The sequence below is a fragment of the Solanum tuberosum genome, unplaced genomic scaffold (genome assembly GCF_000226075.1).
Source record: "Solanum tuberosum cultivar DM 1-3 516 R44 unplaced genomic scaffold, SolTub_3.0 scf00353, whole genome shotgun sequence".
NCBI classification, from domain to species: domain Eukaryota; kingdom Viridiplantae; phylum Streptophyta; class Magnoliopsida; order Solanales; family Solanaceae; genus Solanum; species Solanum tuberosum.
This window is the reverse complement of record NW_006239275.1, coordinates 495620-510399: the sequence shown is the minus strand read 5'-3', so window position 1 is coordinate 510399 and position 14780 is coordinate 495620. Positions and strand designations below refer to the sequence as shown.

The 14780-nt window shown below is 32.3% G+C and overlaps 1 protein-coding gene across 1 annotated transcript; it reads right to left on the bottom strand.

The window, feature by feature from the left end:
* Positions 1–8552: 8552 nt before the first annotated feature.
* On the bottom strand, positions 8553–9719 carry LOC107063407 (agamous-like MADS-box protein AGL80). Its single transcript, XM_015315254.1, has one exon. The coding sequence runs from the start codon at positions 9717–9719 to the stop codon at positions 8553–8555; it is 1167 nt and encodes a 388-aa protein (XP_015170740.1).
* Between the last annotated feature and the right edge of the window lie 5061 nt (positions 9720–14780).

Sequence of the window (14780 nt, the reverse complement as noted above, 5' to 3'; positions counted from 1 at the left end):
TTAGGAGTTTCTTGGGTTTGGCTGGATATTATAGAAGGTTCGTCGAAGGGTTCTCATCTATTTCATTTCCTTTGACCAAGTGACTCAGAAAACAGTTAAGTTTCAATAGTCTGAAGCTTATGAGAAAAGCTTTCATGAATTGAAGAAGAGGTTTACTACTCCCCTAGTTTTGACCTTACCGGAAGGTACTCAAGGTTTTGTGGTGTATTGTGATGCATCTAGAGTTGGTTTGGGTTGTGTATTAATGCAGAATGGCAAGGTTATAGCTTATGCCTCCAGACAATTGAAAGTTCATGAGAAGAATTACCCAACCTATGATCTAGAATTGGGCAGTAATTTCTTTGAAAATGGGGCGGCATTATCTTGATGGTGTTCATGTGGATGTATTCACCGATCACAAGAGTCTTCAATATGTGTTTAGTAAGAAAGAGCTTAATCTCAGACAAATGAGGAGGTTAGAATTACTCAAGGATTATGACATGAGTATTCTTTATCACCCATGTATGGCTAATGTTGTTGTTGTGCCTTGAGCAAGTTATCTATGGATAGTACCGCACATTTTGAGGAAGATAAGAAAGAGTTAGCAACAGAGGTGCATAGACTTGGGAGTTCGATTAATGGATTCCACAGAAGGAGGAGTAGTGGTGATGATTGGGGCTGAATCATCATTAGTGTCAGAAGTAAAAGAGAAGCAAAAACCAAGATCCTTTATTGCTTGAATTAAAGGCAAGTGTTCATAAGCAAAAAGTGATGGCTTTTGAACAAGGGGGGGATAGTGTTTTGAGGTATCAAGGTGGATTGTGTGATTGATTTCAAGGGTAATTGGGATGATCACCTACTCTCATTGAGTTGCTTACAACAATAGTTACCATGCTAGCATCCAAATGGCGCCATATGAGGCTCTTTATGGGATAAGATGCAGATCTCCTATTGGATGGTTTGAAGTTGGTGAAACAGGGTTGATAGGATCACACTTAGTTCATCAAGCTATGGAGAAAGTGAAAGTTATTCAAGAGAGATTGAAAACAGCGCAGATTCGTCAGAAACCCTACACTGATGGTAGGAGAATGGAGTTAGAGTTTGAAGTAGATGATTGGGTATACTTGAAAGTTTCACCCATGAAGGGTGTTATGAGATTTAGTAAGAAGGGGAAGCTTAGTCCCTAGTATATTCGTCCTTATAGAATATCAAAAAAGGTTGGTAATGTAGCTTATGAGTTAGACCTACCACAAGAATTAACAGCAGTCCATCCGGTGTTCCACATCTCCATGTTGGAAAAGTGTATGGGCAATCCTTCATTGATCATACCAACTAAAGATATTGGAATCAAGGGTAGCTTATCTTATGAGGAGATTCCACTTCAGATTCTAGATCGCCAAGTTCTCAAGTTGAGAACAAAAGAGGTAGCATTAGTTAAAGTTCTTTGGAGGAACCAATTTGTTGAGGAAGCTACTTGGAAGCTGAGGAAGATATGAAGAAGAGATATCCACATCTCTTCAAATCCGGAGAAATTCCAGACCAAGGTACTAATTCTCTTCTTAGTACTCTTTAATCGAGATTGCATGTTGTATTTGCAATTGCTTGTTCTGTGTTTGAACTGAATGATTAATAGTACATCCTTAGCCTACTAAGAGTAAGCTCATTCGAGGACTAATGTTCCCAAGGGGGAGATATTTTAACACCCCGTAACTAGAAAGAAATTAAAAAGAGGAAATAGTCATTTTTGTAAAGTATAAAAAAAATTATGGAAAATTCTAAGTGTGTTAAAGTTGAGGTTTTGGTCAACTTCAAACGACCATAACTTCTAGCTCAGGATGATTTGGGTGTGTTTCCAGATATCATAGGAAAGATCTTGGAACAATATTTCCAACGCCACCTAGTTTGTGCGATTCCGAGTTCGTATGAGGGAGATATGCCCGTTGGAAGTTGGGTTGTTCAAATAAGGAAATGTCCAATCCGGAATTTAGAGGGGCATTATGGTCTTTTCCTTACCCAATTATTTTATTTCGTTTTTGGGTAATTAATTGGGGCCTAAAATGATCTTAGTCAGTTTACGCTTTTGGAGAAAGAGTTAGGGTTTTGAGGAAAGAGAAAAGAAGAGGAGAAAGGAGGAAAGGATGAAAGAATCATCAAGATCTTCATGAATCGCTTGTGGATTTCGTTAAGGGGTGATCCCGATGAGGTATGTGAGTTCACATAGCATTGGGTTCATTCACCCACGTGCCAAACATGTTTATTCAGTGTAATTTTGTCCTAAAAAGATTGAGAATTTGATGTTCTTGAGTTGTATTTCTTGAATTGCTTTTGTTCTTGAATTTAGGATGAGATTGAGGAGTTCTTAAGAGTTTAAGATTGATTATTAGAGTTGCTTTGAGTTAGATTCTTGTGTATATGTTGTGGGTACCTGAATCTAAAGAGATATGGAGAAAAAGAATCAAAATTAGGCGAATTGGGGCTAAAAAACAAAGAAGGAACAAGTTAGGCAAATCTAGGTACCAGGTCCGCGTCTCCTCAGATTTGAAAATTTACCCTCGCGTTGCGGAGCAGTCACGGACCGTTCTGCCTCAAAATTGATTTCGTGACCAAAAATTTAAATACATTTCCGCGTCGCAGACTAGCTTCCAGGCAGTGATTTCTTGATCCTTTCTCTTGTTTAACTATTTAAATCATTCCTAAACATCATGAGATCTTTCCTATCACAAATCACAATCCTTGAATCCATAATTTAATTCAAGGAAAATTAAGAGTCAAGTCAAGAGAAGTTAAGAGTCAAGTTAAGAAGAGTTCATAAAGTTTTCCAAAAGTCTTTTACAAATGTGTTAACTTTGTTTTAAGACTTGAGTTTTGAGTTGAGTAAAGAGTAAAGTTTGAAGTTCATTTCTTCAAAAGTATATAGGGACTATGTATTCCCAAAGAGTTTAAAATATTTTCAGGTTTAAACAAGTAAGGAAATTTTGATTTCCAAAAGAGCCTTTGAGCTAGTTTTCAGTTAAAGAGTAAATGTTTTCACATTTGAGCAAGAAAGGAAACTTTGATTTCAAAAAGATCCTTTTAGCTAGTTTTCAGTAAAGAGTAAATGCTTTCACAATTAAGCAAGAGAGGAAACTGAGATTTCCAAGATAGCCTTTGAGCATAGTTTTTAGCAATTATCTCAAACCACAGAAAGAAGTAATGTTTTTAAAACATAAAGAGCTAGTATATTTTGGGAGTAGTATTGAGCATCGATATGGGGGAGAGTTCAGAAAACTCCGAGCTGCCATAAACCATGTAGTCATCATGGATAGAAAGGTCATACTTTTTAGATGATTCCTTAGTGTCTTTTTAGCATAGACTAGTGGATCCACTTAGTAGTTCAGGTTCTATACCCTCGGCATGGTATAGGACGGCCCTGGCAGCATGAGGCAAAATGTTGTATCATCACAATAGCTCTTACGTGATGGTTGTTAGTTAGAGAAACTCCCATAGAAGAAATTGTATTTTTATATACACAGTTATTTGTATTTCCATATACATTTCATTGTTATATGTATCTTTGCATACACACAAAGTTGACATCATGTTTTAAATAGCTTTTCTTTATATTTCACTTGTTTTTAAAAAAATTCTTTATATTGAAATGAGTTCAGTTATGTTGAGTTGAGCCAGGTAAGTTCTTCAGTTCCTTTCAAGCTTATATCTTGTTTTAGAATTCCCCTCACATACTGGTACATTCAATGTACTGATGCAATTTGGCATGTATGTTATTATAATGCAAACACAGGTAACTAGGATCAGTATCTAGCGCATTGTTGATCCAGTTGAGCACTCAGAGTTTGTGGTAAGCCTCCTTGCTTCCGGAGGATCCCTTTTATTGCTTTCAGTTTTATTACTAGTTCATTAGGATGTCGTGGGTCTTGTCCCAACACCTACCTCAGTTGTTTAGAGGCTTCATAGACAGTCAGATGTTAGTTACTGAGTTTCTATTTCCTGTTTTAATGGTTGAGACTTGAGTTGACACTTTTGGCCAGTGAATGTTATCTTGATACATTCTAAGTGTTTATTGAGCAGTTCAGTTTACTTTAAAAGTATTTTTTTCTTCATGAGTTAAGTCTTTTGATGAGTGAGTAAGTCAGGCCAAGGGTTCGCTTGGGGCTAGTAATGGTTCTCGAGTGTCAGTCCCGCCTAGGGTGTAGGCTCGGGGCGTGACAAAATTAACCGCAAAAAAAACCAAATCAAACCGATAAATTAGATATTTAAATTTTATAATTATTTGTATATTATTCATAAATAAAATATAAATATTTTGTTAAATTTTAATTAACTTTAGTGTTTAACTTTACCATTTTCTCAAGAACAACCTTTAGCCAAACTATAACAATCCTAAGTTTAAGTCCATCAAAATCCATTATAGTCTTTACCTACCCTACTTCACATAAAATAGTCCCATCACTTTCTCTTAATTGAATCACTTTGTTCGTGTAATGATAACTCTAGTATTGTTTAATTGCTTAATTGAACCGACAATAACTTTTCTATGGATTGTTCATGTACTAGGTGTTTGTGTCTATCAAGATATGTACATCCTCAAAAACCTATTACTTTCCAACTAAATAAACCAGAAAAACTGAACCAAACTGACAATAACCAAACCGACTGTTTTTTTTTTTCGTTTGATTTGGTTAGGTCTTAGAAATTTAAAAAACCGACTAGATTGATTTGGTTTTGGTTTTAATCAATGACCGAACCACGAACACCCCTAATCGTAGGTCTAAAACTGCAGAAAAACAAAAAAAATGTTCTAGTCGGATTTACCATTTCACTTTGTTTTGACTGACTTTTGAGAGAGAAAACAACCTAGAGCTTTCCCTAATCAACTTAGGTGAGTTATTACTCAATTTTCATAATTGTTATATCGAATTAACAAGGACTAACGCTAGAAAGATCATTCTTATCCTTAGATTTCAGCAGTCAAATTTAAGAACAATATTGAAAGGGATTTTAGGGAATTTTCACGAGGTAATTACTATAGTTTGAGGGTTAATTGAAATTTTGTAGCCTATTGAAAGACGTTATTAGCAATATGTGATTCTTGAATTTGTAAAATAAACATGAATTTGTCTTAGAACCCTAATTTTGTTTTAAAAAAGGTGGGAATTCATGGAATTTTATCAAAGTTCTAAACTTTGGTGCTGGCCGTTTAAATATGAGAATTAAGCTAGCTTATATTTTTACAATATTGGAAGGGATTTTAGGGAATCTTCACGAGGTAAGTCCCTTGATTAATTACTATAATTTGAGGGTTAATTGAAATTTTGTAGCCTATTGAAAGGCATTATTAACAATGGGTGATTCTTGAATTTGTAAAATAAACATGAATTTGTCGTAGAACCTAATTTTTGTTTTAAAAAAGGGTGGGAATTCATGGAATTTTATCAAAGTTCTAAACTTTTGGTGTTTGTCCGTTTAAATATGAGAATTAAGTTAGCTTATATTTTTACAATATTCCAAAGGATAGATGTTAGGGACTTAAATGATCTTCTTTAAGGAAGTAGTTATAATGATCTAAGCTACTCAGATTCAGGTTCGGATATTTAATTAATACACAGGTTGGATCTTTCATGATTTAAATTTTAAAATTTGGGGTATATATCCATGTATGAATACGAGCGTGGGGATTCAACTAAAAATAATTTAAATATCTAAAAATAGAGTTATATGTTTAAATTATGAGACATTAAGTGGAAAACTAAGAAGGTATATTTCTCAGTAGAAAATATTGATCAAGAAGAGAATCATATATAGAGATATTAGGAAAGGAACTTGCATAAAAAAAATTATAACAAGGTATACAATGTTTTGATAACAAAAATCATTATATTTGTCCTAAATTTCTCCATTAATTTTAGTCAAAGTACTAAAAATTAGTTGATCTGATTCGGTACGGATTCCATATCTACACCCACACCTACACCTATGTTTGTATCGACATAGGTGCGATACCAAAAGAGAATAGTCCAAAATACTTAGGTAATGATATATTTATGTGAGTGAATGCCTTGGGGGAATAAATACTCACACACTATGTTATTGTTGAGTGAATAATCGTGAATTATCTATTTATATATGACTAATCACACATGTGAAATTCTTTACGGTACTTTGAAAAGCTAATCCAAAGACTTATAAATGCTAGGTGTGACAGATTCTCAAAGCATTATTTATATGTGTTGCTGAAGAATATTTTGAGATTAATAATTTATGATCTCCTTTTTTGTTGGATTTTTTGTGTAATCCAATCAAAACTATTTGTTAATAAACCTCCTGATTATTATCAATATTTTAAAAAATAACTTCGTGAAATACTAAGGTTGTCGATGGATTTATGATCAATTAGAATCAGAGTTATTGCCAGATGCCTTCTTTTCCTATTTTTAATAGTTATCTTCTTACGTATGATATAATTAACTAGTCTTAGTTAGGAATGTTATAATAAGCCAAAAATATAAGTATTTCGTTAAGGATTTATGAGTTGAACTCAAAATAATTTGAATTGGGTCAATCTCAATCCATTTTAAGAGAATTTTCAGTTCAGCCAAATGTAATCTCCAATTTTAATCCGTTTTAAAATTCTTTATTTGCATTGTTGTAATGTATGTTCCCATATTGAAAGTATGAATTACAATCTATTTTATATCTTTTATGATTCATCTATACATTTGTAACTTTTATTTTTATTATTATTATTATTATTACTATTATTATTATTATTTTGAGTTGAAATTCAAATTATGATCATAAAAAATAAATAATAATATATTAAAATTATTGAGATTAAACAAGTCAAATTGGGATCTAAACCAATTTTTAGCCGAGGTCAAAGTAAATTTAGATGGATATGATCCAATTCAAATATGTACAATTTCAACCTTTGTGAGCATGAATTGCTTGTGGCACAAGATAGCTTATTAGAAATATGAATGAGAGAGGTGATCCCCAATCGTACTGTCAGCTTCTCTAAGAGAAGATGGACAAGCAAATAATTCACATACGACTTCTTCCAATCAGCTCTGTTACAATCGATTTTTCAGGTTAATTCAAAATATACTTTCAATTCGTGTTCCTGCAGCCCCAAAGTGAAAACACTTAAGTATATTGTATGTGTCTATTCCCATACAGAAGTAGTATTATGCTGGTTTTTGAAGTTCCCTTTTCAATGATTTTGAGGATTATGAATTTGCTCACTATTGAATTCTATCGACCAATGTACATAAATTTGATTTTTGGGATTAGTATTTTAGTATGTGATTTTTTCATAATCCTAGGTCGTATTTTGGATGACGAAATGGCCGGTAACCTGCAAATGTTACCAACGGTTTATTAAATGAAGACTTCAATGCTTAAGTTTGTTCATCTGATCCTTTTTTATGCATATTAATTTATATATTTCTCCAGTTTCGCTCTTTTTTTTTCTTCTGAATTTCCTTAGGTATACACTGATTAGACAAAGATATCTTAGAGTTAAGTTGCTTTCTTGTTCTGCAATGCAGAGTATCTACAGTTTTATTTGAGATCGGAATGAGCATATTCACTTTAATGTTGGAGTTCAAGCTTTTAGGCTCCATAAAATATATAGATGTGAAAAACTATGCTCTCTTTATATGTTGATAGATACCTGAATCTCTTTTAAGTGCAGTATAATACGTGCACTATTTTCTTGATCTGTTCTTATTTAAAATCTGAACATTAAAGCCACTGTTGTTATTCAACATCTGAACATTAAGCTGCTGTTCCCATTTCCCTGCTGAGTGAGTGCACTTTACACTAAGTAAAGGCTCGCTCTAAGTGGATATTGTTTGCATCGGATCTGATCAGGTTCTCTATTGCTCAATGATATTCCACGATCAAGACAATTGGCTGAATCCCATGAAATCATTTCATAGAAGTTCATTCATGATATCTTCTTTTTATAAAGTGAGACTAAGTAATACAGCTCCTACTTTCAGCTGGAATGAATTCCTCCAAAGTAAGTGAAGTTCTCCACTACTAGCATCTATGTTTCATCTTAGTATCTATGTTTCATAAAAGCATAGATATGAAAGTTTTCTTATATCTATGCTTCTATTGACTAAGTTTTCTGATATATAACATTGAATTTTAACTTACATTGAAATAATTGGAAGTTGTTAGACAATGCACGATTGTTTTGAAGTTGTTATACAATGCACTGTTGTTGTATAACTTCTTACACTTTTCGTTTATTGTTGTAATATCTAGATTACCTTGTCATATTTCATCTGCGGTATAGTAAGTCCATTATCACATTCATGTTGGAAGTGAATCTTCTGTGTAACATCCTTTGAAACTAGGCAGTGTTTATGGTAATTAAAAGGGCGTGCAAAGTCTAATAGGAACAAGTATAAGTGAACAAATATGTATCATCACAAAAGAGAAGCACCAAACTTAATATTTGATCTAACAAAAAAGCCAGTTCCTAGTTTGTTTACTCTGATCCAACAGCTTCAAAAGTAAACAAAAGAGGAACTGCTAACTATACTGATGATCAAAAATAAAATCTACACGAATCCATAAGACATATCATGAGTAGAGTCGGTGTATATGAAAGGGTACTGATCTATAGGCTGCACTGTCAAACTTGAACCAATTCCATTCTCCATAAGTTGCATTGTCGAAGTTGAATCAATCCCATTATTCCCCATAGGCTGCATTGTCGAACTTGAACCAACTCCATTATTTTCCATAGGATGCATTATTGAACTTGAATCAACTCCATTATTTACCATAGGATGCCTTGTTGAACTTGAACCAATTCCATTATTTGCCATAGGCTGCATTGTCGAACTTGAACCAATTCCATCATTTGCCGACCAGTTTTCAGCCTCATTCATCATAGAATAATTAGCATTGCAAAATTGATAATCCTCGATAGTAAGAAGCCCATTATCCATCCCTGCTCCCATTGAATTCACACCACTAATTGGAATATTTGAGTGGAAGAAGTTGTTGTGATCGGTGAAAGAATTCATATTAGAAATAGGCCACAGAGTAGTATGGTTCATCAAGTTGTTGTTGTTCATGAGCTCAGGGAAGTCCCATATTTGTTGATGAGAAAGTGAGGAACTTCCAATATGAACATTCATGCTCTTCAACAATTCGATTTTTCCTTTTGCCTTTTCCATCCTTTTCTCAACAACTCCAGCAAGATTTTGCAATTCTTTTTGAGATAAATAGTCAAATCTTGAATTCCAAGTGGGATACTTTTCTACTTTGATCTCAGCCTTTTTCTTTTCATCATTTTCGAAATAGTCAAATCTTGAATCCCAAGTGGTAGGATCCTTTTCTACTTTGATCTCAGCCTTTTTCTTTTCATCATTTTCGAAATAGTCAAATCTTGAATCCCAAGTGGGACGATCCTTTTCTACTTTGACCTCAGCCCTTTTCTTTTGATCATATTCAAAATAGTTGGACAAGGTCTTACCCCTTTTACTTCGGCCTTCGAATGGTTGGGTTTTGTAGAGATTTATCAGCTCTTTAACTTCATTTGGATCATTCGGCCACATTTGATGATTATTTCCTTCATATATGATCATGCATGCTTTGATGTCACAAAGTATTGAGAGTTCCGAGATTTTCTTGACTAAGCCAGCTTTCCGATTCACCAAAGTAGACTTCCTCTTCTTGTGATCTTGAATAAATTCCACTTTGATTTTTGATCTTCCCATTTTATCTGCACTTCAAGAAAATACACATGCATACATGTATAATTAAATACTAGAAGAATAAAGAAAGCAGGCACTGTATTTAATTCATAAAACTTCAAGAATAGCAGATGAATCAAAGCTTCACAATTAACTAATGTGATTTAGTTGTATGAGAATAGCAATGAAATATGGAAAAGAAAAAAAATTACCAGGAGTGAATTAATACGTCTTGTACAAGTCTGTTGCTATAAATATATATATAAGAAGTTTGACGCGTGGTTGCCTGTTTTTAGAAACTATACTAATTATTTTATAAGAATATTTGTCCTTCCACCGCTTTTCTTACCCTATTTTATAGGAATTACTGATCAGTTTATAAAAATACTTAGTACTCCTAGTATTATTTGATTTTGTGTGTGAGGTGCTTGGCCCTTTGAAGCTAAACATTTTAATTTGGCTTTCTTAAGTTATTATTTTTTTCTCATAAATATAAAAATCTTAGAATTTGAAAAATTATCAAAACTTCTTCAACTCTTATACAATTTTACAAATTGACCGAAACATAATTAATAATAATGCATCAAAATATCCTAAGTTGTTGAATTAATAAATCACATATTTTCATGTTTATTTATTAGTATATATTTGGCTATGGATGGTTTCAGAAGAGGCAGAGGTAGACCGAAAAAATATTGGTGAAAAGTGATTAAAAAAGACATGCATGTCACAACTTCAATTTACCGACATGACCTTAAGATAGGAGGGTATGTGGGGGACATGGATTAGGCTAGAAGGTTAGAAGGTAGCAGTGTGTTATCTTGTTGTCTATTCATGTTAGCATTTATAGTATTACTTTTGAAATTTCTTGTCCTTTTAATTTTATTACTATATGTTGATAATTCCTTGTACCTTTATTCTTGTATTATTGTATTGTAGTTTTGGTTATGTTACTATCTGTTGTTTTTGTTATTGACTAATGTTTCTTGTACTTCTGTTACTTCTTTTGCGAAATGTTTGGACTATTTGATCTTGAGCAAAAGGTTTATCGGAAGCAACCTCTCTTTCTATGAGAGAGAGGTGAGATCAACATACATTTTATCCTATCCAAACTCCACTTTGTGGGATTACGCTTGACAAGTTATTGTTTGTTTATGAAATGTGAACAAAACTTTTCAACTTCAATTTCAAATTATGATTTGAAATTTCAAATTCTCCAAGAAGTAGGATTTCAACTTTCTAGGTGTGATTTTATTTTTAAAAATGTAAGAAATTTGACTCATAAGTTTTTTTTTTTGTTTTTTTTTTGCTAATTACTACTATAGATTGTTGATTTATATTACTTTTTATAAAATTGTGTACTTGGAAGTCTATATTAGCATTTAATTCCAAACATTTATTTCTACAAGAAACATGAAGATATGTCATTTATTAATGCACCGTCCTAAGATATTTAGTTATCTTATTTATGAACTATGATTTGCTCATTTTCATGAATACATAAAAAATAGGGTGTTTTCTAAAATGCAACCAAGAAAGTCATACCCCGTGAAGACATGAAAACGAGAATTTGATTTTCTAGAATGACAATCAAGGGATGTCGTACCCTCGGAAGAAATGAAAAAAGAAAAATAAGAATTTTTTTTTCTCTAAAATGCAATCACTATGGAGGAATAAATAAGAAAAAAAAAAGGTTTTTATTTTTTAAATGGAAACCATGGGATGTCGTACATGTAACACCTCGAAAGTGTATAACTCAACTAAACTAGGAAAGATGCAAAAAGTTTGTTGAAGTATGTAGAAAGTACCTTTACGAAAGGCATTTATGACCTGTACAAAGTTTCATGGACCGAAGATGCCACCCGTGGGATGGACTTCAGAAGTTGACTTTTGTCAAAACCCAAAAGTCGAGGCCATGATGACACACATCCCGAGAACCTCAAAAATGATGTGTAAGCCGAAAGAAATAACCCATACGAAATATTCAAAGGGAAGTAAGGCCACAACCGATATGAAAACAACAAAAAGTTCCCAAAACCTGCATCTAGTACATTTCTAGATTCTGAAATACATCTCAAGTCTTCGAAAGGAAATTAAAGACTGTAAATGAAAGATGGAGGCCAATGACGATCTAATAAACAAGATCTCACCACAACTCCGAATGAGAAGAAATCGTTAGATGTGATCATGCGCTACGAAGATCACCTTGACTATGATTTGTATTAAAAGATAATAGAAGTAGGAGTGAATACAATCCACATGTACTTAGTAGGTTAGAACAACTGAGTAGCAACTAATCAGACTTAAAAAATAAACTATGAAACGCTTCCACCTGCATACAAAAATGCCCCATTCTGACATCGATGCTGCCAATTTATATAATAATGGCGCAAATAAAGGTAACACAAAAGGGTTCATATAATACTCAAATCAAATAGGAACAAAGTTTATTTTTATGAATTTAAAAATTGAGTCCATAAAATTATCTTAGAAGAAATCTATTATATGTACCAAGCTTCTCAATATAGATGAAAAACTATTTATTCAATTCAATCAACTTGTCACCTTCTACTATAATTGCTTTCTTTATTAGGAGATTTTAATATATATTCATGTATTCATCCACCTTCAATTTTTATAATTCTTAATTAATTTATTGATGTGAAGTAATAATGTATTAACAAATAAGAGATGAAAAGACAAAAAATAACCTATATATATTTGTAATAGGAGAGTTCTTATTTTTATTTTAATTTCTTGTTATGAAATTAACTTTTACCTATATTTTTTAGTCATAAACTTCATAACAGTTTTCAAAGTTACACAATATCAATCACTAATCATATTCTTGAACAAATTTAATCTAAGAAAATATACATCATAAAAGAAATTGAAATAAAATAGGAGCAGAATTTGTTTTATGAATTTAAAAATTGAGTGCATAAATTTACCTTAGAAGAAATTCGGTATATGTATCATGCTTCTCGATATAGATGACATAGCACGAATCATTAAAATTTAACAAATGTTGAGCAAAAAATAGTAATGAAGTAAAAATATAAAACTTTCAACCAATAAGATTAGAAATCTCAGCATATAAAGAAATTGACTGAGAATAAAACACATATAAATAAGCGTAATTAAGATAAATATTCATCAATACATCATCTCATTAGATGAATTGCTACTCTATACAAAAATTAAAATACATTGATAATTATGTTGGAGCATTTCTCAAGCGCAACTAAACTAAAATGGTTGATACATATATGCATAGTTTGATAGTGAAAGATATATATATAAGTTAATTTTTGTCTTTTCATCTCCCATCTTTTAATATATTATTACTCCACATTAATAAAAATTAATTAAGAATTATAAAAATTGAAGGTGAATGAATGCATGAATATATATTAAAATCTATAATAAAGAAGGCAATTATGGAGGGAGATGAAAAATTGATTGAATTGAATAAATATTTTTTTAATTATAAAAAATAAAATAAGTAAATAAATTTTTCTCCCATCTTTTAACATATGCAAAATTAAATAATGAAAGTTATAAATATGGAAGATTAGATAGTTATGAGTATTTTATTAATATAATTAAGACTATCCTTTATAAATATGTAGAGGTGTGCGTTATAAAAATGATTTTTTAAAATTAATTAATTGTAAAAATAAAAAATCAAAATCAAAAAAGGAGAAAAAAGAGAGATAAAAATAACTTTGCTTATATCTGATTTTTATTTATTTATCTATATATTTATAAATAACAATTACATTTGTTATATTTTAGTTACAATTATATTTATAAATGTTTTAAATTAAATAGAGAAGGCAAAAGAAGGAATCTTGGAAAGACATAAATAGTATAATATAATATTAATGAGGAAAGAGAAAATGTAAGTGTAGTTATTTTCTGAAATTTTTAAAAGCATAATTATTTTAAATAAAAACGGAAGATAAAAGTGGGAGAAAGAGAAATCTTAGGAAGATCTAAATATGTAGTAATAATGAAGAACGAGAAAAGTTAAGTGTACCTATTTTCTGATTTTTTTTTAAAGAACAAATTAAGGGAAAAAATCCAAAAAATTGATAAAAAAAAGTAAATGGCAATTCTAGCCAAAGAAAGGTGCCACATCGGTGTCACGACCCAGACCGTCGTGATTGGCACCCACACTAATCCTCGGTGGGAGAACCATTACTACCCAGACTAAACAAATTAACCAAAAAACTATGCATTTAAAGATACAGAAGCAGGTTTAAATGACAATAAAAATGGAGTCCCATAAACTCCAAAGGTTTAAACAATTAACTAACCAAACTAATGCGGAAATTCAACCCCTAGAACCTGAAAGTCATTGTACCAAAACTCTATGAACGACAAGTCTAAAAACAAGGGGTACAGCCCCGAAACTAAACAACACCTTAAACCAATAGTCTGAGTCCGAAAAGAATGGACTTAAATAAGAGAGATCCATGACAGCCTGAAAGAACTGGCTCACCCTTGAATCCGGTCACGCTCAATAGTCACCTACCTGAGGTCTATCAATAGCCACCTGAAGATGCCCTGTACTCAACAAAGAAAGAGCAATCGCAGTATCAGTACACAACCACAGTGTACTGGTAGGATCACGCGGCTATCCCATTAAATGTAACATACATTAGTCAATACAACAGTATAATCACGTGCACATATCGAATATATACAATATCATCAACATATACGAACAATGAGCAACTTCACGATTCTCACAATTATATCAATTTAGAGCAACATACCATCTTCCAATATCAATCATTATTAGATATGAACGAACTCATCACAAGTAGATACACAACACAATTCAATGGTTCTCTCACGGAACCCAATTCAATGATCCTCTCAAGGAACCCAAACCTAAACTGTTAGCATACTGGTTCGTGGTACCCGATCCAAATCAGTGTGCCGGAACGTGGCAGCCGATCCCATATTTATGTCGAAACGTGGCAACCGATCCCATATTTATGTCGTAACATGGCAACTGATCCCATGTTTATGTTGGAACGTGGCAACCAATCCCATGTTTATGCCGGAACGAGG

Excerpts from the sequence above, each read along its gene's own strand:
- LOC107063407 (XM_015315254.1), bottom strand. The coding sequence starts at position 9,719 with ATGGGAAGATCAAAAATCAAAGTGGAATTTATTCAAGATCACAAGAAG.